This window comes from Balearica regulorum, chromosome 1 (genome assembly GCF_011004875.1).
Source record: "Balearica regulorum gibbericeps isolate bBalReg1 chromosome 1, bBalReg1.pri, whole genome shotgun sequence".
Lineage (NCBI taxonomy): Eukaryota > Metazoa > Chordata > Aves > Gruiformes > Gruidae > Balearica > Balearica regulorum.
Window position 1 is genome coordinate 57,408,845 of NC_046184.1, and position 25,846 is coordinate 57,434,690.

The window sequence follows — 25,846 nt, forward strand, 5'->3', positions numbered from 1 at the left end:
TTCTGTGATAAAACCGGCCTGGCAGTGAGAGAGGGAAACGGCGCTGTTTCCCAAAGGGTTGCATAAAACAGGAACTATTCCCAGGTTTCAATGGCCCATCAACTCAGTGCAGGCGCTGACTGCCAGTGGGATTCAGAGCGTTGCGGACCACCATCTTGGTACAACTTGAAGCTTCAACGACTGCTTTCTGCACAGCAGGGCTGCAACTTGGGCTCCTTGGTGCCAACAGCCCGTGCTTGCGTTATTTGGAAGTTGACATGGGGGTCCTGGCCTAGATGCATATAGGGGCTGGCCTGGTATGGGGGCCTTTGAGCTCTCCCCCATCACACTTATCTCCTCCACCCTCAGTCCGACCACAGGAACTGCAGTTCTTGACTTTTGATGACTGTGCCGAAGCAGCTCCTCCCTAATGAGGCATCTCAGTGCCTGCAAAGCTTGGAAGTGCCTGGCTCTTGCTCCACAGTTCCCACCACTGTTCCCTTCCCTCACCCCGCGCTGGCCTCCAGCCTCCCCTGGCACTCCTGCTCCCCGAGCTCACAATGGCACCTCATTCCTTTTTGCACGCCCAGTCCCAACCTCCCACTTCCTGGGAGCCCCCAAACACTTTCCCAGCCTGGGTTTCGCTCCTACACCTCCCAAGTGGGTCTGATACACCCTGGCTGCCTCCCCTTGATGCAGCTGGCTCTTTCTGAGCTGCTCTGTAGCACACGGTGGCCACCTGGCCCTCAAAGACCCCTGGCTTTGCACTTCTCTGCTGGTGGACACCCCCTGGGCCTCTGTCCGTCCACGTTAGGGTTTATGTCTGCGTGCTGACGTTCGTGTGGATTTGCAGCTGCTTTACCCAAGGGCTGCCCCCTGCTCCAGAGGGGCACAGGCTCAGGAGCCCTGACCCCCTCTGTAGGGTCAGGACGGCTCTGACACCTCATGGGCCATCCTGCTGGACCCACACTTGGCATCTGCTACCACTGTGATGGGACCCCGCGCCCTCAGGTGAGGACCCCCAAGTGGATGAAGACTGATGGCACCATTTTGAGGCTGCCCCACTTCCCCCCACCACCACTGCAATGGGGTGCCACAGGTGGGCTGTTGCCCCACTCCCCCTTGCAGCACCCTGCTGAAGAGAAATCTTCAGCGGGGACCCCGGGGGCCGCTGAGGGGAAACGTCCCCCAAAACCCACCCCAGGATTGTGTGGGGGGGTACGACTCCGCCTCGCCGGGGTTGAGGGGGGACGCCGGGTGGGAGAGCAGCGGGAACAGCGGCGGGCGGTTGCGCCTTTAACGGCGGGCGGAGGAGGAGGAGGAGGAGGGCCGGGGCTGCGCTGGGTGACATCAGTGGGTTTGGCTCCGGGGCTCAATGGAAACTGGGTGAGCGCCGGGCTGTGCTGAGCACACGCCGGCTGGAGGGGACGGCGAGCGGGCGGGAGGCGGCAGGCAGCGCCGCGCCGCGCTGAGCCGAGCCGAGCGAAGGAGGGACGCGCCGGGCACGGCCGCCACCAGCCCTCCCCAATCCTCCGTCATCCTTCCCGCCGCGGCCGCCTGGCCCTCTGACAGCCGGCGGAGCAGCAGCCCCACACGGCCCCCTTCCCGCCAGGGTGGGTATGGGGGGCGCCCGCCTCCATCTTGGGGCGCAAACCCCGGGGGAAAGGCGGCCCCTCCGGCTCTTTGTGTGCGCGGAGGGAGGGGGAGGGGGCGGGGGAGGGGAGAGCAGGGCGCGATGCGCCGGGCCGGGGGGGGGGGGGGGGGACAGCGGGGGACAAAAGCCCCTTTGTGGGGGCGCGGGGAGGGGGTCGTCCCCTCCGGCGGCGGCGGATTTTGCGGGGGGTGGGGGCTCCCCTCTGTCCCCCTTCTCCCCCTGCCGGTGCCTTGCCTGCCGGCGGGTCCGGGGCGAACGGGGAGGGGGTGTCGTGCCATTCTCGGCGGAGGGCTGTGGGGGTCCCCGCGGGGGGCCGCCCCCTGGGTGATTTAACCCCCACCCCTCGTGGTTCGCTGATGCTCCTTGTCTCCTTCTCCAGCTCCCCTCCTCGCCTGTTTCGAGGGGTCCGCTTTTGGTGGGGAGGGGGTGTATTGGGGTCGGCGTTTCCTTTTGTGCGGGGTGGGGGGCGGTAGGGGTGGGGGTCCGCGGCCGGGAGCGGAGTGGGAGGGGGACGAGGACGAGGAGAAGTTCACCGCCGTTCCTGGGGGTGGCTGTTTTTTGTTACCTACCCGGAAAAATATCAGCCTGGGTAAGGCTGTCTTCGCGTAGTGTTTTGCCTGTAGGGGGTGGGGGTGTAAGGGACATATATGTATATTTTTTTATTTTTGTTTCCCCCTGTTTTCTTCTTGTGGCTATTTGTTCCTAAAATGTAGTCCAAGTGCTCTCTATGTGGGGTTTCTCTTCACCCATCGTATTTGCTGCTAGATCCTCTCCTTTTTGTAAGTGTGAAAGGGTCTTGGGAGGGGGGGTGGGGGTTGATCTTTTGCATTTCAATCAAAATGTGATTTTTCTCTTTTTCCTTCCCATTTTTAAGCCAGTTCAAATTATTGTTTTGCCAGCCTCTTCCTTTATTCTCACACACACACACACAAAACCCCATGTAAATCCTTTATGGTCTATAGGCAAAACAGCCCCCACTCCGCACACTTCCACTGAAAGCCAGAGCGGTGCTGGGCTTGGCAGCCTCCATTATGGAGCTGTGGGTTTGGTTTTGTGTGGCCTTTGCTAGCCAGGGCATCTTCTCACTCCCGACCCCCTCAGGTGGGGCTGAGGTGGCCCTCCTGTTGTGTCGTTCCCCCCCACCTCCCCGAGATGGTCCCTGCGTCTTCGGTCGCCATCGGTGCTGGCACAGCAGAGCGAGATCAACTCTGTCGTGTGTTTATATAATGGCCTTTGTGCCTGTACGTGGGTATTTTATATTATATAAAAGGGGATTGGTGCAAAATGGTGTGTGTGGGGAAGCAGTGCTGGCGGCTGGATAGTAATTTTATTTTTTTTTTTTTAGGCTGTGTAGTATATTGTAGGTGTCTGTGTAATGTTGGATATTCACGTATGCAAACGCTCATGTAGAGCATACACTTGCTTTGAGGTTGTATGTGTGTTAATCCCTTATGGAAAACTAAATGGTTTAACTAAATGATTGCCCTGCAGCCCCTGGGAACACTGGAGAGTGCAGGAAGGGTGGCAGGGCGGGGGGGTTAAGCCTGCTGGGGGGAGGGTTTTTTAAATTTTACACTTATAAATAATATATAGGGAGTAATATAAATTTCATATATAATCATATAAATTTGATATGTAAAATTTTCTTTCTTCTTCTTGTAATAGTAGACCTGAAGATCAGATGATAAGAGCGGAAGCTGTAGATGGTGGGGGTACGTGTGTGAAGTAGAAGCAAATGTGGTGGATGTTTGAACTCCTGGAGCAGTTGTTGGGGGGTGGGAGGTGTGTGTCCTGCCCGCTCCCCTTACAATGAATCCAGGCTGTTGCTCTCTGGCTGTCTTCCACCCAGGTTTTCTAAGCACACTTGTGTGTGTTGGGGGGGAGATAAGGCAAAATGACAGCTGTGCGAGACCATGATTTTTCACTCCATTATCCTGCTTCCCGCTTCCACCCCCTTGCCTTGGAGCATATTTTAGATTCCCCTTTGGAGCCTGTTGCTTAATCAGCCAGAAGGACTTCTGCCTCGTTGTGCGAGGAAGCCCTTCTTAACCTGGCTCCTGCCTGTCCCAGAAGGGTGGGACCAAATTTAGGCTTGGGACTGTGGTGTTGCAGAGCAGTAACCGCTGTGCCCTGATGCAGGGGGAACCCATAGTTTGCCTGGCTGTGCTTGTCGCGACTGGGAGTTGGACTCGGGTGGGAAGTGCTCAGGGTTGGCAGGCCTGGGCAAACACTGCCATGAAGGAAGGAGATTGGAGAACTGTCTTCCTGATGGTGGTGTGACGGGTTCCTGGGGACGCAGACCTTTGATCGTTTACTGGAGTAGGAGTGTAAGCAAGTCAGATGTATGTTAATGTGGTTATACAGAACAGCAGGCAGCGGATAAAAATCATGTCTGTTTGCTGCGCCCTCACCCAGGTACGCCTGCCTCCTGGTTCGGTTCCCAAGGCTCTGCCTACATTCCTTGTAGTAAGAAAGTCAGAAATAGCCACAGGGTTTTGTAGACTTTACACGCACAGAAACCCACATGCATAAGTAAATACTAGGTGAGGGGACTCCACCTTTCAGTGTTTTGTGTGTGGTTTCTTGTGACTAGAGCTCTGCTTTCAGGGTTCACAATGTCCCCTGAATACCTTGATAGGATTATTTCCCTGTACATCTCTGTGCCCGTCCATTCCTCTTTCTGTAATCCTGTCTCCTGGGGCAGGAGGAGCAGTGCTAGGTTTATAGTGTGCCCAGAATCCTGCAGCTGGGATTATTTTTTGTCTGCTGGTGCCTCACAAGGCCATTCCTCCCTTCTTTCCTTCAGTGATGCTTCCTTCCCACTGAGTTCCAGCAAGGGAAAGTTCCTCTCACCTACTTGTGAAAACATGATTCATTCCTCACCTTTCCTGTCCCCAACAGGCTCTGTGTCTGCATTTTGTACACTAATAATGTGGCATTGCATAAATTAGGACTGTGGCAAATCCCTCTAAAAGGAGCCATGCTGGCTGTCTTGGGAAGAGCTGTGGTTCCTGGAATAAGTTGGTGGCCATGGAAGGGGCGAGGGAAAAGGGGCTGTTAAGGGGGGAACTGATGGAATTGTGTTTGGCCGAGGTGTTTGCAGTAGAAGTTGAGGTTGGCAGTGAGAACAAACTCTGTGGTCATGATCCTTCCACCTAGTTGGTTTTCTGTGCAAGGTGAGTAGGCTAAGCCTGGGCATGTCGATGGGGTATAGCAGGTCAAAGGGTTAGCTAATCAACTCAGGTAAAGGGATGAGGAAAGGCCCGAGCTGCTAAAAACAAACAGCTGGCACACCTGGGTAGGCAGCAGAGACAGAGAGGCTCAGGTAGACTGAAGGAGGCTGTGATCCAATCAGTAGAAGTGTGTGGAGATAAGCAAATGGTGTTCCTAGTCAGTGCGTGCCTCGCAGGGTTCAGTTCGGTGAGATGTCTCCTCCCTGTCCCCTGTGCCGGCCCCTGCCTGGGGGCGATGGAGTCACTTGCTCCTGGCAGTCTGTCTGTCTTTCGCAGCCCTTGGGTCCTGTGCTTCACTGCCACTGAGGTGCTGGGCTAGGGCTGGGCCACAGAGTGCTCCTTCTCATGGTGTTCATTATGCCTGTCCCTTCTGGTGCCAGGTACTGTAGGTAACAAGGAGCAGTACTGTCTCACTTCAGTGAGAAGTGATCACCAACTGAAACCTTCTAAGGAGGGATTTCCTGCCCCCTCCCAGTCTCTGAACAAAATGGTGGGGAAGAGATTCTATCCTTCTTCATTCTGATAATGGGAATATGGAAAACATGCTTGAAAGGGTCACATTCCTGCAGTGTTTGTAGCTCATGCTGTCCCTGGACATCCAGGAGATCAGGAGAGGTGATAGAGGCTGTGTAGAAAGTGAAGTATTTCAAGATTAAAAACTGTACCCAGCCTTTGGGTGAAGTGTTGAGGTCTCTTATGTAGTCTTACATGATTCATTTCCTGTTTCTGCTCTGACATTGCGCTTTCTGTGCTTCTTTTCTCAGCACGACTGAACCATGGAGCTTCGAGTGGGGAACAAATACCGGCTGGGCAGAAAGATTGGCAGCGGTTCGTTTGGAGACATTTACCTAGGTGAGTGTGAGTCTCTGTCCTTCCACCTGCGAGGTTGTTTTTCTCAGTTGTGTCATTGTTTTGGGGTTGTTTTTCTTGCCTGTTGATAATTGTGGGCACCGTGTAAGGTTGAAGGTGGTGGAGAGAAGAAAGAGCTTCAAGGAATACTGCTAGTTGCTGCCAGTCTTCTGATGGCAAAGTAAGTGAGATGAGCTCAGCTTTGCCTCGCAGGTATTGGAGAGACAGTGGTGTTTGATCAGACTGATCTAGATTTGGACTGTTCAGGACATATTTGTCATACACCCTACTCCAGCTCTCTCGCTTCCTTTTCTTGAGCTTGGGTGTGTGTGTTGATACAAACTCTGTAAAGAGTGGGTGGTGGAAAGGAAGGAGATGGCTGTTCCTTCAGGGTAGAAGGACTAAAGTTTTGGGAAGATTTGTAGTGGAAGAGGTGGTTTAGCATCTGTGAAAGAGAGGTCTGAGACCAGGAGGTGCAGAACAGGTCAGAGAGGCTGGCCTGGTTAAAGTCCTGGGGCCCAGATCTGTTAGATCTCTAATGGGATTTAGAGTTAATGTCTGGAATGACCTGAACTGGGAGCTCAGTGGAGAGAGCCCATGAGGCGCTGGGTTTCCTGGTACCACAGCAGGTCACTTGGGGAGTTCTTCCAAGCCAGCATGCTGATGTGTAGATATGTTCCCTGATGCTTTGCCTGCTGATGGTTTTTATTGGCTCAAACCATGTGGGGCTGGAGTGGTGAGACTACCCAGCAGCCTGATCAGTCCCTCCATGAGAGCTGGCGTGGCTTTTCCTGTCATCTAGTTCTCACCACTACCTGTTTAGCAGTAGTCCTGCAGGCCTGCAGAACAATTGCCTTCTCCCTTCTTGGTGTTTGCACACTTTGGGTACTTGCAGATGGTTGTCATATGCTCCTTGACTGTTAATTTGCTGAGTTGAGTTGTATTTTGCTTCCCAGTATGTCCACCATCCTCACTCTTGCTGCTCCTTCAGTTTTTCCCAGTTTGTCCATCTGCTGAGCAGCTTGGAGCCTACACAGTGTTCGAGGTGTGGCATTTCCATTGCTGGGCAGCAAAGGGCTACCCTTGAGTGATCTGTAACGTGATGCCTGCGCATAGACTGCTTTGTGTCTCCTTGGCTTCCCCAGTCACCAGCACTGTATCGGGTTGCAGAATTGGCCTTAGCACCCTGTCAGCTGTATTGTAGGAGATCTCTTCTAGGTTCTGCAATGTCTTCCCATCCCTCCGTGAGTTCCTTTAGTTGAATACCTCTAGTTTGGATTACTTTTCCCTGTGTTTGTAAATCACCTTCTGTTTTCTACTTCTGCCTTTTATCTCCAGTTCCCTCTTGCTTTATTATTCTCTCTTGATTAGTGTTGGCAGCCTCTCTTGATTAAGTATCCTGTGGGAATCATCAGTAACAGGCTTTGTTGCCGCCTTTATCCAGAGCATGAACAAAGATGATAAATGATGGATCTGGGATCCCAATTCCACTGTGTGCTGCCTTCACTGCAGCCTCCTCCTGTATGTCACTCCTCTGTGGCCCTCCAGCCAGTTAGTGTCTCAGGTGACAGTGCTTTCAGTTCTGACATCTTGGGAATTGAGGGCTGATAGCCTGGACACAGCATTTTCCACCTATGCTATGGCTTCAAGCCTTCCAGACTCTCTCTAGGACAGTGGAAGTTGTCAGGATCTTGCAAAAACATCTGGGAAGCATGTGGAGAAAGAAGGGAGGTGCTGAATGGAAAGGGCTCTGCATTGCGTAACAGGTCATACAGCTGTGCAAAAGGGGACACAAAAACCACAGGTGGTGGTGAAGAGGCTGTGCCCACCTTGCCCATAACCAAACAACATGAGAGGCAGAGGAAGTTCACTAGTGTGGTGACCACAGCGGGATGCCTCCAACTGCTGAGTTCAACCAAGTTACTTGAATGCGGTATCAAAGCCCTTGTGATGTTCATTGAGGTGCAAGACAGTGTGTTTTGAAGCAGTGATAGCGAGACTTCTTGGAGCCTGGGTGGCTCCCCAGCCTGGAGGGATAAAGCATGTAGTCTCTGATGGTGTGTCTGGAGGACGCTTGTGCTCATGCTATCCTCATGGTCTGTTCTGCAGAGGGACTCATTCACAAGGACTTCTGCACCAGATTCACCTCACAGTTCTCTCTTGATAATGGTGTAGAGACAGACAAGCCCTGTCTGTCTCTGAAGGCAAGGATGTGTTATATGGTTCGCTCCCAGCTTCTCCGTCTCAGAATGTTAGTGTCTTCACCCACTCTGTAACCAATGGGTGCTTCATGCTGTGCTCTTCAGGACTTGCTTTTGGGTTTTCTGTCAGAAGGAAACTCGAATTTCCACATGGGCACACACAAAGGATGGACTCCTGTTAATCCTTGGCTGGGGCTTAAAGCACAATGCCTTGCTTCCATGCTCTACCTTGGGGGATAGATGCGCACTGGGGGCTTCCCCTAGCGTTGGCTCGCCAGAGTGGGAAATGAGATCCAGCTGCCCTGGACCTTGGCTGTCCTGTTTGCCTCTAAAAATGCTCACTCAGAAGAGCAAAACCCAATTTGCAGAGGAATTGCTGAGACCTTTGGGCCATTGGAGGAGAGGTGCTTTGTCAGAGGTGTTGGCCAAGAGGCCGGGCAGGGTTGCTGGACGTGGTATGAATTGTTGGGGTTGGGGCCTGGATGCGCTGGAGGGGACACTGGCAGTGGAGAGGAGCTGGAGACGGTGGGCAGACAAAGCATGCTGGGACTTGCGCTGGCTAGGGACAGTTCCTGGTGGCAGGCTCCTCCCTTGCTGGGAGGGGAGTGCCTTCCCTTTGTTTCCTGGCCTGTTAACTCTCTCTCGCCCTATCTGACTTCTTCCATCTGTTCCTAACCCTCCTTTCTTCCCCCGCCAAGCTGTGGAGAGGGGAGTGGGTGTTGGGGAGCAGGGAGGGTGGGTGGGGGAACGTGCCTGTTGGTTTGCCCGAAGCACGGGGAGGGTGGTGTTTATTGTATCAGGCATGCAGCAAGGCTTCTACTCCGAAAAGATCCTGTTTAGCCAGTGACATCCTCTGTCCCTGGGGCCCTGTTTTAAACAGCTCACGATGAATGAGTTGAATTTGTGCAGCCCCCACAGCAGAGCGAGACTGGGGGTGGATGTTAGGAATTATCCCCAATCCTACATACGTCTCTCAAGTGGCTGAAGCTAGGCAGGCTCTGCTGCATTTGTCTGATATGTGGTGTTTTCCAGTCTGGAGAGGGAGCAAAGAACTGTTGCTTTTGTACTTGTATCTTTTTTTAAAGATGGTGGTTAAAGTGTGGAACAAAGGATCAGAGAGACTCCTTCCTGTGTGGTAGTCTCTGTCTGGGTAGATCTCTAGCCAAAAAACGGTAGAGGGAACAACCTGAAGACATACGGGGGGTTTGGGGCGAGGGTGAGCCTGAAGTGTTCAGTTGGTGATACCCTCAGCAAAGAATAACTCCTCGTTAGGTCCGATTGGTCCTACTTTTACTGTTCTAGGCCACAGAGTAGCTTCTTCTTTTCCTAAGAGACTAACAGCTGTGTTTGGGCTATGGAGAGTGTAGGGCTGAAGGCCGTATTGATCATTTGAATGGCATATTCACATTTTGCAGAATCTTAAGTTTTCACAATGCTTCCCCCCCCCCCCCTGCCCCTTTTCCTGCTTTACATGCTCACACATAACACTCCCCACCTGCAGACAGCCTAGTAGATGGATGCATCATCATCTTCCTAAACACACAGGGTAGTGTGGAGATGAGAACTCATTCATCTTTCCACTGTTCAACTTCGGGGGGTAGGGTTCATTCGAAATGCTAATGCTACTGCTGCCAAAAGTCAGCAAGACTCATCATTGCTTGTGTGTCAGCAGATGGACTAGGAGAGGGAAGAATCCCCCCAGGGAACAGGCAAGAGAGCTGGTGCAGAGGATTTGGAGGAGAGTCTTCACAAAGGCAGGGGAAAGAGAGAAGGGGAGGAAGCGCTCTTATCTATTTAGATGTCCTGAGTGTTTCCATGCTGAATGAGGGCCAGTGATTGAACACTAATTTAAAAGGTAGATAATAGTTTAGGGCCACATTCTTACTGCGATCTGAGCCCCTTTTCCTGCTCTTTTCCTCCTTGCACTCCTGATGCTTGTAAGAAGGGTCCTGCGGTGGAGTGAAGGGAATGTACAGACTTGTTTTGCTGGCCAGCAGTTTTAAGTGGAAAATGCCAGCATCTTTCCGAAAGTAACTATTAGACAAATGGCTCTAGCTCTCAGGATGGCTTTTTTCCCCTTCCCCTCTCCTGACTGTTGAGTAAAAACCCTTATTAAATTCATGCCATTGCTCCTCCTTCCCCTCCCTCAGAGCACCCTAAATAATTGCTCTCCCTCCTTACTGTTTACAGCTTTCAAATATTTGCAGACTGTTGTCATGTCCCATTCTTCTTCCCCACCCTTCTTAGTTGTATCTCTTGTCTATGCTACGTATTTAGCTCTTTTAATCTTTCTTAGTAAATCAATCCCTCTAGGCCCCAATCATTTTTGTTCCTCTCTTACAAATTCCTAGCAGCTTGTCTGTCTCGACCTGATGCTGTAGTATCCAGATGACATCTTTTTGCTAGCAGGCAGCTCTTGGCTAACTTTGTGTACAAGCCAGAACTCTTCAACAGGAGATGGATCTCCTTAGGATCCAGGGGGAGAAGGGATCCAGTTGTATGAACATTTCCTTATTCTCTTTGGTTCTTGGCTCTGGAGGCAGTGTATGACAGAGGATGGATGGAGAGATCAGGCTGCAGCTGGCCTTGTGGACTCTGGAAGCCTTAACACAGGGATCAGGAGGCACAAATCAGCCAGACCTACCAAAACTAGCTGTGGGATATCTACAAAACATCACCTTTGACTCCAGCTCATGTTTAGCATGCATGTAATGGAGTAGTTTATTTTATGACAGTGTTTGTAAGCTGCTCATGATTAGAGCTGCTCTCTGATTTGTGCTTGAGTGCAACTTTTAATAGTTCCTGATACGAGGAAGGGCTTGTCTGTGTGTGTGAGGCAGGCATGGGAGTGGGAGCAGAGAGAAGCAAATCTTGAGTGTCATTCCCGTGACCTGTGCACAGATCTTTGTTCTTTCCATTTTAGGATGATGTGAAACATCTGGAATCCTCTCAGCTAGTACGAGAGAAAGACCAGCCCGTTCCTCCTTTGACAGTGCACTTTGGGACCAGGCTGCTGGCTTTCATGGCTGGCAGCTCAGTTGTTTTCAGAAAGAAGCGCGTGGGGTGGTGGTTTTGTGTCATCGCAAACTATCTAGCAATACCTTCAACAAAGGCGTCTGAGTAGCTTAATTCAGTACCAGATTCGGTTTATTTCTTTGTGCTTCTAATTTAGGATATAGCGAATGTTTCTGTGTTGGCAAAAGATAAAGGTATTATTAAAGTGCTCAGGAGAGGGAGAAGCTGGAGATTTGGGAATTGCCTGTATTGAGCAGATCGGGGCTGTGGAGAAATCAGAGGTAGCTGGGAATGTTAGCAATGTCTCCTCCTGAACTAATTGTCTCTTTTGAAATGACATACCTGAGGTAACCACTAATTTTGCTCAGGAAGAGGTACTCCATATCGCTGCCTGGGGGGGGGCAGCTTGGGTTCAGGGGCTAGGGAACATGGGTTCAGGGGATAGTGATCAGGGACAGCTAAAACTTTCAAACAGTTTAGGTACTGCTTAATAAGTACAGGTTCATCTGCTGAAGTCTGGTGCTTTTTGAGATAACGAGGCAGTTAACACATCGTAGGACTGTTGGTTTAGCCTGTCTGCAGGATCAGAGGTGGTTTCCTATTCACGTGCCTTCCTCTGGGCTTGCCTTTGCAAATGGCAGTGCTGGAAACTATATGAAGCTGAAGTGACTGAATCTCATTTCTGTCACAGAGAATAGATTTCAGGGCAAATCTTAAGGTTTTGGCATCCATACAGGCCTTGTTAAAAGTGTTTAGCTTCAGTGGAAGCTTGTGCAATCTTAATTTTACCCTCATTTCTATGCAGGAGCCAATATTGCGACTGGTGAAGAGGTGGCCATCAAACTGGAATGTGTCAAAACCAAGCATCCCCAGCTCCACATTGAAAGCAAGTTCTACAAGATGATGCAGGGAGGAGGTGAGATGGGAAGGAAAGGATGGGACTGGGGGAGTGGTTGAAGAAGGAAATTATTCTGGAGGGCCTTAGAAAGGAAATGATTTGGTGTTACATATGATCTTCTCAGCAGGGGATGCAGCAGTTTTCCTCTGTTCTGTGGGCTTAATCTTTCTCTTTCCCCAGTGGGTATCCCCTCCATTAAATGGTGTGGAGCAGAGGGGGACTATAACGTGATGGTGATGGAACTCTTGGGGCCCAGCCTGGAAGATCTCTTCAACTTCTGTTCCCGCAAATTTAGTCTCAAGACAGTTCTGCTCCTGGCAGACCAGATGGTGAGTTTCCTCAGAAGCATTTGTGCCTACTCTCCTTTTCCATGCCTTTTTTTTTTCTTTTTCTCCCCTCCCATCCCCTCTGCTCAAGAACTGCTATATCCCAGGCTTTTTTCATTTTGCAGCAAGTGGCTGCCAGGTTTCTATTTCTTGATGAAGCTGGAGGCCTGGAACCTAGGCATTGCTGGCTTTTCCATGATCTCCGTCCCTCCTTCGTTCCCCGGCTACTCACCCTGCGTTAGTGCTGCATGCATAGACACTTTTGCCTGGGTGATGAATGATTGGCATTGCTACCTATATAGACTCAACTGCCCACGCCCTGGGTTTAAGACCCTTAGCTGTTCTGGACCCTCTCCTTTACCAGCCTGGCTAAGTTTGAAAATTGACTGGTGTCAATGCTGAAGCTCAAAGTTTTAGTCTGTACAAGCTTGCATCCCATCCTTCCTTGTGGTGCTAACGGTGACTTCCCCAGATTGAGGGCTGGGCTGGTGTGCAGGGTTGAATTCCATCTCCAGATCCTTCTGCCTCCAGAGGGTGTCTTTTTCCTTGACTGTCATCTCTGATATTCTTTGCAAAGTGTCTCTTTCCCTACTCTTGATAGGCCAGTGTGCTGGACAGGGTACTGTTTTTAACAGATGCAGTTATGTTAAGTTTCCTTCTTCCTTGACTTGCTATTTATTTATTTATTCCCCCTTCCAGATCAGCCGTATTGAGTACATTCATTCCAAGAACTTCATCCATCGGGACGTAAAGCCAGACAACTTCCTTATGGGCCTTGGCAAAAAAGGCAACCTAGTATACATCATTGATTTTGGTTTGGCCAAGAAGTACCGAGATGCCCGGACTCACCAGCACATCCCTTACCGGGAAAACAAGAATCTGACTGGCACAGCTCGTTATGCCTCTATCAACACCCACCTGGGAATCGGTGAGTCTGCTGTTGCCCATTGGTGGGGCTTTCCAGGGGAGGTAGTGTGTCTCCAGAAGGAGGGGCTTGAGTTCTGTGCCTGGCTCTGCTGCTGACATGCCTTGAGATGCTGGGCAAATAACTGTTACGCCTGTGTTACCTCTCCTGCCTTTTGTGGCACTCTGAGCTCCTGAAGGCAGAAATTGTGTACTGATCTGTGTTTGTGCGCTGCTTAGTACAGTGGGGCCCTATTTCAGCAGCAAGGCTGTGACCTCCCTGACTTTACTGCTACTAAACTGTGCCTTGCACAATTTTTGCAGGATGATTAGATGTAAAGGGGATGCTCGCAGGCACTGAGCCTTTAAAGATATGTGTGATTGAAACCTCTCTTGTTGACTCCTGAGTGCCTCCATCAGTGATTATTCTGTAGCTGTCAGAGCTGGAGGAGACAGGCCCACTGCAATATGGTCATACTCCTGTTACCCACCGCTGAGGACAGGGACGGCCATGTGCTGGAAGTGTACAACAAGCCAGAATGAGGGGAGGCTTCCTGCTGCCTGGACGTTCAGGTTTTGTGATTGAGGATGGGCTGTCGTGGGCCTTCAAAATACGTATGTGTCTGTGAACCACACTACCCTCTTCACCACTGAGAGGGATTGAAGCAGCTTTAGGGAGGTAGGCCTCTGCCCTTAGTGTCTGTGGCTAGTACTGTGGGGATAAAACTAGGCTGGGAAAGAATGCTGAGAATTCAGCCAGGTCTTAGGCTGGTGATGGGCACCGTCGCAGGCTTTGTAGATACCTCACGCAGGTTAGTATCCACCACATTTAAACCTCCTGAAGTCACACAAACTCTTGTCCTGGGAATGAGCCCCTGATGCACAACACTTGCTGTGAGGAACAGAGATGAAAACCTCTTGCAGTTTTCTTTTCCATTCCCTGACCAGATACTTCTCTCCAGTGTGTGACCTCTTACCCCTGCTTGGGCTAAACTTTGTCTGTCCGCAATGTGAGAGTTTCATAATTACCATAGGGTCCATTCTGAGCAGGCTGACTTGGTTCTGCTACTGGTTGGCAAATCTGAGCAGCAGAAACACTGAAGCTGTCCTGCCTGCAGACCCAGGAAAGCAGCTCCTGTGCTCACAGCTCCCAGTTTGTGTCTGGGAGACCACCTTCTGAAATATGTAAACTGGGAATTTGAAAATCAGAGCAGGGAACTCAAACCTTTCAAGCTAACAGCTTCCTTAAGATTTCATGTCCTTGTTGTTCTTAGGGAAAGCTTCCTGTTCTCCCCTCTTGCAGATAGTTTCCTAGAAATCTAGAGTCAAGACTTGACTGCAGAAAATAGTTTCCCACTGTCTTCCTTGCTTAATACTGTATAACTGTAGAGTGAAAATGGTGAAAATGCTTTATTTATATCAAAATGGGGAGTGTTGTGTGTTGAGAGTGGGCTGTGATCTCCTGATCTCTTCTATGTAGTAAAAATAGTTCTCGTAGAGCTCTCCAACTTGGTCTTCTGTATTTTGGCTTGACCTGCTTATATATAACTGACTCTCCATTGAATTCTCAGTCAAGATTTCCACAGCCATGGTAACTGCCACAAGGAGACGTGCACAAAATAATTCTCACTACTATATCTGTCGATTCTTTTGTGCGTGCCTGCTCTGTCTGAACTGATCACGAGAGGATAAAATGTCTGGTTGTGGGGTGGTGTTTTGGGGTTTTTTTGGGCTTTTTTTTGAAGGACTTTATTATTCATCTCACCCCAACTTAGCCCTTTACTATTGGTGCTTGGCGTGTGTATCAGGATGAACAAACAATGTCTGAACACTAATCCAAGGGCAAACTGCATGTGCTATCGATCTGAGCACAGCCGTTGGTCTCTTCATGCCCTTTGCTTTGGGAAAGTCTGGGTGTGTTACTCTGTGCAACAGGTCTCGCGTGTATTATCTCCACGTTGCAGATAGTTCCCCTGAATGGCATAAAGGTTACATGACTTGCCTGGAGGAAAGGGGATGGGGGCATCAGGGTTGCAGCTGGAGTTCCTGTTTCTCAAGACCTTGCCACAGGGTGTGTGACAGACACGTTTGTGAGTTAGCAGCATTGCCATGGGAACCGTCGCTCTGAATTTTTTGACTTTTCAGAGACTAAGTTCTCTGTCTTAATGTTACATTAGTGTGGTTTAGGGAGAGGGAAGGAACCAGGTGCTGGGGTATTCGTGTGACGGGAATAGCAAATGAATAAATGCCTTTATTTGAATGTGCAAGCTAAGGGTTGGGCATTCCGATGTCTGGAGGAAATACATTCTTTTCCAAGTGACTGGGGGGAAAAAGTAGGAGGCGAAATCTGGGAGGGTTTCCACAGCTGGAGACTTGCTGTTGGGGGAGTCGTTGGACTGTGCAGGCTTTGGTTCACGCATTCCAGTCAATTTTCACATACTCTGGGGATGAGAGTCCCCTGCACCCTCTAGAGCTTGTAAAGTCTGAAATAGATGCCTGGGGTGCCCAGGAGACAGTCTTGGAAGAAGCCTAGTAGGCTCTGTCTGGATAACAGGGGGCTGGGGGCAGTTCCTCCCCAAACGTGTGTCTTAGATGGCATCAGCGTAGGCTGTGCAGATCGTAAAGTTGTTCTGCTCATCCTGCCCGCTGTCACCCGTTCCAGATTTTTGTGTGTTTTTAAAGGCTGTTGCCATGCAGTGGGGAGAGAAAGGGGAAGTATAGTCCCAGCATGTGCAAAATCAGATCTGAGTATGTAATCAGGAAAACATTGCATGGTTAAGACTGCTTGCAGCTGGGCTTGCTCCAGTGAAGACAACTGATTTCTAGGGAGCCCTACGTGGCAACAGCATCACTTTGGATAGGATAGGGGTGGCGGGAAGCACTGTCCTGGGGGACCAAGAGGCGCTTTAAACTGCAAAGAAAATTCTGCCATGAACTTTGTGTCCAATGCAACCAGTCATCAGTGTCCTGTCTTTTGCCCAAGCATGTCTTCCCCAGGTAACTCACCATCCTACTACTCCTGACTCAGCTCCTTCTGAGGACCTTGCTTTGGGAAGGGAGTGAGGATGTGGGCTGGCTAGGAACCTCCCTGGGAGTGGGAGGGAACTGGCAGGAGATGGCTTGCAGAGTGGGTTGGGTTTGAGAGGTCATACTGGGTTGCGTGGGAAGGCAACCTTGTGTTTTCTATTGGAGAGGGTTTTGTGGTTGAGGGAGGAAAGGATGAGTGTCTTATAAAAGTAGCAGTCCCCCTGTATTGTAGGAGAGCTGAGAATCTGAAATAAAATGGAGAGAGGAAGTGTGATGTGATGTCACAGGTCATGACTGTAATCCTGCTTCTGGACTGACTTCCTCTGGGCACACATTCACATCACTTGTGTTTCTTTTTCTCTTTTCAAATTGTAAAGTGAGATTTCTTTTTTATTTGTTTTTTTTTACCTATGTCCCAGGGATGCTGTGAGAGTTAGTCAAGCACCTAGAAGTGGAAAGTAGTGATATTAAGTAATGTTTCTTTGGTGTGTAGAGGTGAACGTTTTTTTTCCTAACTCTTAATTACTCCGCTCTTGCTGGCTAACGTTACCTAGTATTCTGAGGATTTTGGTATGTGAAATCAGGCAAAAAAAAAAAAATTAAAAAGTTTGGAAATGTGTAATAGTAACTGAAGATGAAACAAATAATGATGATGAACAACAGTTCCTACATCCCCAAGGTTTAATTCAGGATCTTGTTTTGCTACAGTGTTTTGAGGTAGTGTGACAACTGTGACCTATCATGTTGGTGCTTCAGGCTCATCATAGATTTGAATCTCACTGAAATTGTTTAAGTGGGCTGCAATGACCACATGAACCTGAGATATTGGATATTGGGGATGCAATGCAGTCAGACACTTATCATTCAGCATTTTAATAATTAGGTGTTGTGCTTGCAGTTGTTTTTCCTTGATCATATTGCTGAGTTAAGGCACAGTTAAGGTGTGTTTGCACGCATGTAATGGATACTAGTGAGCTGCCCAGTTTCGTTTTGTAACCCCTCTCATTGCCTCCAGTAAGGGCTTGTAGCATCCCCCACTGACTTCAGGCTCCCAAACCTCAAGTCTCTAATTCTGGCCTTCCCCAATCACTAAGACTGTGCCTAAGCACAGTCCCCTGTTCTGGATAGGGTTGGTGGCTCTGCTCAAAGCTGCTGTGCTCTATGCAAGTGGAGGTGTGTGGTCCAGCCTGCACTAAGCAGTGTGGAGTTCAAGTAAGATTTTTGGAGGAAGGATCATGATTTATTCATAAAAGGCTGATTTGCTTGTTCACTAGGCTTCTCTGGTTCCTGCTCTGCCTTTCCCTACTCCTCTGAGGGGCACCACCATGCTCTAGATGGGGAACACACAGCTACAGGCTTTAAAGCTAGAGCATGGATAAGTCAAGGGCTGGCGAATTGCAGGAGATGAGGGTAACCTCAATCCTGTGCTTTCAGGCCCTGGATTTGCATTCTGACTCCATTTCCACGTGCCTCCAGTCTTAGGAATAGGTCATTATCAAATATTGTTTAGTTTTATTTATTTGATATACGTGGTGTGTAATCGCGGCCCTCTGGTATCCCAACCTTAGGTCAAATGCAAAACTGTGGGGTTTCTTTTCCCTGCTCTCTCCATAGCATCTAAACTTCTCCCAGCCAGTAATGTAGTTATCTTTGGCAGCAGCTTGATAAGATTAGGAAGTATTAGCCCCTTTATAGTGGACAACTCAAGGCAGTAAGTTGGTGAGGTAAAAAAAAATGCTGTTATTTCTGCACGCTCAAAGTAAGATGCTTTGGAGATCTGCAGGGCTGTTTTCTCCTCTGCTTATGTCTTGGAACATGGCGTGTTTTTATGGCATTTCATGTGCTTTGACCCAAAGTTAAAATGGCTTGGCCATTCCAGAGAACAAGTTCAATGTGGCATGCTTTTGTTTGGGAAACAGGTTTTTTTGCTTTTGTAAATAAGCATCTAAAAGCAGGCCCTTACAATGGCATATTAAGGGCAACTCTTGCTCTGAGTAGAGTTGGTAGTGATGCCAGTTACACAGTCATTCCCTGTTTGGAGGGGAGTCTTTTGTTCAAAGTATACCTCTGTATTCATGCCTCTTTCCTCCACAGCTTGAAAAATGCCACCAATCCAGGAAGATCTTGCACAGTAGTACGTTAGGCTTCTCTGAACTACCAACAAAGTAGTTTACCACAAGAAGGGGTCGCTAGTTCCTTGTTTCTGCCCTGTGTGAAGAGTATCAGCAGGTTAATTAGAAAATGTGCTTGAAAGGGTTGTGTTGGGCTTACCTCTGTTAGCTTTGTCTTTCTGTGACTACCTCTGTCATGACTAATCCCCAGGGTGAGGTATCATTCTGGGTGGAGAAGTGTAGGTGCCCTTCCTCTGGGACTGGGAAGAGCAAAGTAGGTAGTGTGGCTGCAGCACTTCTTGAGCTGTTGAATTCTTGTGTGAGTTAACGCTTGTTCAGGTGAGGAGGTAGTCAGAGTAATTATTCATTTATGAAGTGGGTTGGGCTGTATGGGGAGAGGAGCACTTTAACTCTTGCAGTATGAACATACCCACAGGAATGTCTTCTACAAGTTTGTCTATCCATAGAAATCTACCAAAGAAGAGAGAGAGGTTGTTTCTTTTGTTCTGTGTTCACCTCCAAAGCTGTGTGATTGCCAAAGTAGTTTTGGTTGCTGCTTACTCCTTGCCCCTTTGTAACTTCTTCTCACAGAACAAAGTCGCCGTGATGACCTGGAGAGCCTGGGCTACGTGCTCATGTATTTCAACCTGGGCTCGCTGCCCTGGCAGGGCCTCAAGGCTGCCACCAAGCGCCAAAAGTACGAGAGGATCAGCGAGAAAAAGATGTCAACACCCATTGAGGTGCTCTGCAAAGGGTACCCTTGTAAGTGTTCTGATCTTGATGGTTGTCTTGTCTGATGGCTTGCTCTCCTGCTGAAACCCTGTGGAGTCTTGAGTCCTGAACAGCAATGCCCTGTACCCCCAGACCAGGATGTCCTACTGACACCATTGATGAGAAGGATAAGAGACCGGTGGTGATACAGTTCTGGTTCAGAAGTGGGAAACGTGTTTTTGTGGAGAGTCAAGCCTTGTGTTAGTAAGGGTATGAGAGTGCCGAGAGGGATCTTTAGGACCTCAGAAACAGTCTGGAAGGGGGGTGGGCAGTGAGGTGAGAAGGTGTGCTGGTGATCCTCAGTTTTTACTGGGTAACGAGGATGAGGGTTGACTGATGAATCCCAGAAGTAACCAGGCAATGAAGTGGCAAATGCAGTTCTTTGTAGGTAAACGTGGAGTAATGTATGTGAGAGGAGGGAGAAGGCTTGGTCCTCGTGTCGTGTGCAGGGTAGTAGGCTCTGAGCTGACCGGTGTCCCTTGCCATTGAGCTGTTGCAATTAAAATAGGCGGTTCTGTGAAAGCATCGACTTTGCTTTTAGCGGCTACTGAGGAAAGCGGATCAGGTGTTAGGAATTTCTAGGAAGGAAAAGAAGCCCAAACAGTGTGCATTAATAAACCCATGGCTAGCTTGCACCTTGCATGCACCGTGCAGCTCTCGTCCATCCCACTATTTCAGAAAGGATGAGGTAGAACTGGAAAAAGGGCCAAAAGGGTGATCAGAGGTGAGATGATTTCTATACAAGCAATGAGTTTGTTGGAACCTGGAAAAGAGATGATTAGAGAGATAGTAGAAATCTACACTCTTGCTATGCTTCCAGAAGTTTGGATGCGAACTGATTATTTGGTGACCCCAGCTCCTCTATTGGAAGAGAAACAAAGCTGGTTCCTGCTAGCTTCAAAACAAAACGATGTGGTTCTTCACACAGCTAGTAGTAGACCTGTGGAACTCGTTCCCGGAAGATGTTGTGGATACTTAAAGCTTACAGGAGTTCAAGGAGGGATTGGACAACTATGTGGAAGAGAGATCTCCTGAGGGTTACTAAATAATTGGAAACCACATCCAGATCAGGAAGCTCTCTGAGCTGAAAGTAGGTGGAAGCTGGGCTAATGTTAGTGAACATCAGACGTGCTTGCCCTGGTCTTTCTCCTCTCTAGCTGTCTATTTCTAGCCACTGCTTAAGACAGGCTACTGAACTAGGAGGACCTCTGGTCTGAGGTGAGCTTTGGGAAGTTCACCTCCACCTATTCTTTAGGCCTGCGTTCTTACTCTCCTTCAGCAGACTTGCTACCTCTTGCTTGGAGAAGCAGTCAGAAAAAAAAGATGCATGAGCATTTCCTCTGGTGAAAATAGGGATGCGATTGTCTTGGTCACCATAGCGCAGCAACTGGCAGGCTCTGTTTTCGTTACACAGCTCTGTTTGTGCTGTCCTGGTCCAGCACCCTGCTGCTGAAAGGCTATGGCAGCTCTGTGGTGGGACCAGGAGGGTTGGGCAGTGTTCAACAACCAACTGCTCTCTGCTCCCTCCAGCTGAGTTCTCGACATACCTCAACTTTTGCCGCTCACTGAGGTTTGACGACAAACCTGACTACTCGTACCTTCGGCAGCTCTTCCGCAACCTCTTCCACCGCCAAGGCTTCTCCTACGACTACGTCTTTGACTGGAACATGCTTAAATTTGTGAGTGTGTGTGTGGGGAAAGGGCTGGAAGGACAGGGGTTGATTCGTATCATGGAGGTGGGGGAGGAAAGTTGGAAACTGCCTGCTGTTTGTACTTAACCCTGGTGAGTAACTCGAGAAAGGGGACCAGGTGGAGTGAAAGGAGGCAGAGTTGTTTGGGGGGGGTATAGCTACTGTTGTGTTAGTGAGTGTGTCTGATGGAGCATGTGTGTCAATAGATCTATAGGTAGGTAGACATAATTTTTCAGGAGAGAACTATATTTGGAGGTGGGACACAGATGTGGATTGCAATAACAGCTGTAGTACCACATACTTTCTTCTCTGTTTCTTCATGGAAGAGTATGAGGCCCCCTCTGGGTGGACTGGAAGATGGTGGGGGGAGAAGGTGTTTTGAGGATGGAGCTCTGCTTTCTTGGTGTGATGGAGCACTGTGTGTTTTCTGTCCGGGGCTGCTGCTGTCTCTCCTGCCTGAAAGCCATGCACAGCATGGGGGTTTCTCTCCTCAGGGAGCAGCCCGGAACCCTGAGGATATGGATCGGGAGCGGCGAGAGCACGAGCGAGAAGAGAGGATGGGGCAACTCCGGGGGTCAGCCACGCGAGCATTGCCCCCCGGCCCACCTGCTGGAGCCACTGCCAACCGTCTCCGCAATGTCACTGAGCCCTTGGCCTCCACCCCCACCTCCCGAATCCAACAGTCTGGTGAGTGGGGTGGGAGAGCTAGAGGAGGGTGCCACCTCTGTTGTTGGTTGGAAACTAAAACTATTGACTGATATTCTTGTCTCTTGTTTCTCTGCCCCAATAGGAAACACGTCCCCCAGAGCAATCTCAAGAGTGGACAGGGAGCGGAAGGTCAGCATGAGGTTACACCGAGGAGCTCCTGCCAATGTCTCCTCATCTGACCTCACAGGGCGGCAAGAAGTGTCACGGATTTCAGCATCACAGGTGAGTCCCTGCTGCCATGTTCTTGGCCTTGGCCTGGATATTCCAGAAAGATGATGGGTCCCACACCCATTTTTTTACCTGATCTGCTGGAGCTGATATGAGCCTAAAGCTTCTAGTGTGGTGAAGGGAGTGCTACCAAGTTACGCCTCTGCTCTTTAGTTATATATTTTCTGGAGGCCATGCTCAGTACTGTTGTCTTAGCTCTGCTTTGCTTGGAGTAAGCCTTCATCTGGTTGTCTTCCAGGCTGCAGTGGTTTGGAGAAGTGAAACAGTAAACTTCTGGGAGGAAGGACATCCTGAGAGGAACAAGCAGCCTCTGTGTTTTGGTGTCCTTCATGCCTTTTTCTCCCTCTCCATCCCTTACCTATTCTTCCTCTTCTTTTATAGACAAGTGTGCCATTTGATCACCTTGGGAAGTGAGGAGCAATTGCCACTGGACCAGTGTTTGCTTAGGTGAGCTTGTCCTTGTGCCTGGGATCCCCCAAGGAGGGAATTGATGACATTGGGGATTAGGTTAAAGCTTTGATGTTGCTGTGGGGGTTTGGTACATTTCCTTTCCCTTCACCTTACTTTGAGATGGGTTTTTGGCTTCAAAGGGAAGATTAAGGTTGGTTGCGAAAGCCTTAGGGGGATGGATTATCTTGGGTGTGAAGGTAGCTTCCATTTCTCCAGGAGGGTAGGAAAGGTGGAGAAGGTGCTGGGCTGGGGAGCCGTTTCATTAGTCCCTAATGAATGATTTTCTGACAGCATGATAGTGTTGGGGAGGAGAATGCTGAGCATGTAATCAGGTGTGCAAGACTTGGCACAGCTAGTGAGTGCCTGTTCTAGAGGAAACAACAGTAGCTGGACAAGGTAGCTCCAACGGGTGGCAGGAGTGTAGAAGAAAGGGCTGATTTGATTTGTTACACTCCAGTTGGCATTGGAAGTGCTGGGAAGAGCCTTTTCTCCTAATGTCCTCTTCCCTTGTTCTCTTTTTTGTTTCTCTTTCCAGTGTCTTCACTGTATTTTTCTTTTAAAAAACAAAAAAACTCAAAAACAAACAAAAAAACTAAAAAAGATTTAAAAAAAACAACAAAAAATTCCCGACAGAATTTCTTTTTGCCAACGACAAGGAGTCGAGCTGTGCCCCTGCGCTGCTGTGAGCCGTTTCCAAGAGGGCTGCCTGCATCCCCCAGCGCGAGCACCTCTGAGAAGCTGACGACGCAGGAGCCGTGCGGGAACATCTCCGCTGCCCCCCCAGCCCCACTCTGGCCCTACCATTGCCCCCACTGGCTGCCCCCAGCTCCCTCTCCTGACTCTCTGCTCCTGGTTTTGGTTTCTTTTTTTTGTTTGTTTTGTTTTTCTTCTTGGATATCTTCTTCTGCTTTTTTTTTTGTTAATTTTCAAATCATATGGTTTTCAGCCATAGAAATTTTAACTTTGCTCTCCTTTTTTTCTGAGGGCAGGGGATGGGGGGGGGGGGGGTTGGTATTTTGTTTGGGTTTTTTCTGGGTTTTTTTTTTGTTGTTGTTTGTTTGTTTTGTTTTTCAGGAGCCTTATGGGTCAGGAGGGAATCAGATTCCAGCCACACTTGCTGGTAGAAGTCTGATTTTTATTATTGTAATAGAATTTATTTTCTCAAGCATTAAACGAATTTTAAGCTGTGAGGGGAATTGTGGCAATGGCCTAATCATTGACTTGGGCTTCCTTTCCTTGGGTGGCTTCTCTGCGTTTTTGGTTTTTTTTTTCTGGTTGTCAGAAGTGCCAGACTTCTCTGATCCAAGCGGTCCTCATGCACCAAGGGAATCTCTGTGGAGAGGCACCTGGTCCCATGGAGGATGGGAAGGCTGGAGCTGAAATACAGGGAGATGAGAACTCACTTCCCATCCCTGCAGCGGGGTCTTTTTTTTCATCTGGCTGTGCGTGGTTTGTTTCTATTTTTTATTTTTATTTTTTTAATTAAAACTTGTTTTAATTCCTGCGGAGAGAGTGTGGGACTTGAGGAGAAGAGAGGGGCGCACAGAAACTGGAGTTTGGTGTTCTTTCAGAGCGATGGCTCTTGCTCTCTCCTTCCCTCATGCAACCCCAAGTAACATCCACCGTACATGCACAACCCCTTCCTGCCCTCTTCCCCCCGTCTCCTCCCCCCCCTTCTCCCCCCCACTTTAGTTGTTTTTAAATATAATTTAGGAATACTCAAGCTGCTTTGTGGCACTTGGGGCTTTGAAACACAATGATCACCACTGCGACCTATGGCCTGTAGCAGACACACTGTCACTGTAGTGTGGAGCCGATGGGTTGTTGGCAGGGCGGGGAGGGTGGGGTTAGTCTTTGTTTTGTTTGTTTTTATCCTTTCTATTTAACACTTTATTTTTCCTCCCTATTTTTTTCCTAATTTATTTACCTCTCTTACTGTCTCTCTTTTTTTTTTTTAATTAAAGAGCAAAACTTTTTATTACTTTGTAATTTAAAAAAACAAAAAAAAAAAACCTGAAGAACTTTGGGGGGGGATTTTGTACTTTTTTCCTGTGTAAATATTGGACTTTTTTGAGCTTTATCGTGGTTGTTAATTTGAAGTAATAAAGTAGAAAATGATAAAGTGACGCCAGCATCTGTCATTTCTTCCTTGGCATCCTTGCTGGGAGTGACATCTTACACACAGGAAGCGCTGTCTTGTAGCCGAACCTGTTCCCGAGTTCTAGGAACAAGTTTGATCGGAATTACTGGAAAAAAGGCACAGGGCTGGAGCACCTAAAAATAAATCTGAGCTGATCTCTGCAGTTGCAGCCTTGGAACAACGAGAGAGCTATGTGAAATCTGATTCAGGATCTCTCGGTTCCTGGATTTGAGCCTCCAGTGTTTCGTGCGTCTGGCCTTCAGGAGGAGCGAGATCGGACCTTTCCATGCTGTTGGCTTTGAGCGTGCACTGCATTCGACAGAGGTGGACCTTGGTTTTTGTATTTTCTTGCTTTCTTCTATCCTCGGACTTAAATCACGGAGGAAGGGGAAGGAAGAGGGGTCAGAGCAGCAGTCCCGAGCGCCCGGCAGCAGTGCTGTGCCTGAAGCAAACGTGCTGAACTCCCTGTAAAGTGGCACCTGCTGCTTTGGTGTCTGCGGTGGTGTGGTTTGTTTGGGCTTCTCCTTTGGTTGCCTGACGTATCTGGCAATACATTACTAAATTTTAATACTGATTTATTTCTAAATTGCTCCTCCTATAGTTAGGCTTTCCTGCATTATCCAGATGAGAGGCCTATTTCTTGCAGGCTGTGTAAAACTCTTGAAATTGACTTTTAGGAACAGCTGCTGGGAATAAATGCTGGGTCTTGGTGACTTTGCAAATTCCTTCCAAGCCTGCTCTCTGCCAGCTGAGCAGGAAGAGCTGCTCCTTCATTTGCCTGCTGTGTGGGCCTTCCAGCTCCTCGGATGAGAGAGGAAGAGTAGGAGGGAAGGGGAGGGTAGTTCAGGGGTGTGGGGGTACTGTCCTGTTGCCTCTATCCCATGTTGGTCCTGCCTCCATTTTGTGTGTGGTATTGAGGGATCAAAATGAAACTGGACTCTTTTTCCCTTATAAATCTTGTTTTCTGTGAGGAAGAGGAGCGTTGCCTCCGTGGAACACCGCACCCATCCCTGCGCGGTGCCTTTGCTCCGTGCAGCACGTGGCCTCGCAGTCGTGTGGCGGAGGCGGCAGAGCTTTGGTCTGGCTGGGTTCAGGAGGGGGTGATGGGTTTCGGGTAGGAGCTCTGTGGTGAGACAGGAGTGAAACTCACTGCGGCTTTGGGAGATGGGGGGTAGCAGCTCTGTGGGGGTATCTGTGCCTCAGAAGAAGAGGACAAGTGCCCCTCTAAGGAAGAAGGAGAGTCTCAGCAGATGCTGATCTTCCTGGCACAATCCTTGCTGCAAGCAGTTTGCTTGTGTATTAAAGGTTTTTTAGGGCTTGGTTTGTGGATTTTTTGGAGTTGTTTTTTTTTTTTTTAAATTGAAAATCCATTGTTCTGGCTTGAGCAGACGCACGGCATTGGTTTCCAACACCTCTGTGTGTGGGGTTTTTTTTCCTTCAAAGTTTCTGGGTAAAGGGCCCTGAGGTACAGGGGGCAAGCTGCCTGGGGCACCCTCCTGCCCTTAACTGGCCGGGGGGGAGGGTAAAAGAGTTGCTGAGGCACTGAGATCCCCGGGTGCCCAGCTGAGGGAAACACAGCCAGGGCTGGGGCAGCAGCTCAGCCCCCTCGCTACCCTCGCGGCGGTGCTGCTCCTTTAAGAGCCGGGCGGTTACGTCACCCTA

At 49.3% G+C, this 25,846-nt stretch overlaps 2 protein-coding genes across 3 annotated transcripts in view; one reads left to right on the top strand and one right to left on the bottom strand.

The window, feature by feature from the left end:
* The window catches only part of TOMM22 (translocase of outer mitochondrial membrane 22), a 114,916-nt gene extending 104,526 nt beyond the window's left edge, over positions 1-10,390 (bottom strand). Inside the window, exon 1 of the mRNA XM_075752660.1 lies at positions 10,387-10,390. The gene's annotated coding sequence lies outside the window, so the exon portion shown is untranslated. The remainder of the gene's footprint in view (positions 1-10,386) is intronic.
* Positions 1,322-24,170, top strand: CSNK1E (casein kinase 1 epsilon). Of its 2 annotated transcripts, none has more exons than XM_075752616.1 (11): positions 1,322-1,592; positions 5,631-5,718; positions 11,737-11,847; positions 12,010-12,158; positions 12,855-13,083; positions 18,788-18,958; positions 20,498-20,646; positions 21,153-21,345; positions 21,449-21,588; positions 21,976-22,041; positions 22,580-24,170. In XM_075752616.1, exons 2-10 carry the CDS (start codon positions 5,643-5,645, stop codon positions 22,006-22,008), a joined length of 1,251 nt encoding a protein of 416 aa, XP_075608731.1. In that variant the 5' UTR covers positions 1,322-1,592; positions 5,631-5,642; the 3' UTR covers positions 22,009-22,041; positions 22,580-24,170. The 2 variants fall into 2 exon arrangements, with proteins under 2 accessions (XP_075608731.1, XP_075608742.1); XM_075752627.1 differs by having other exon boundaries at positions 1,385-1,592; positions 22,678-24,170.
* Positions 24,171-25,846: the final 1,676 nt, after the last annotated feature.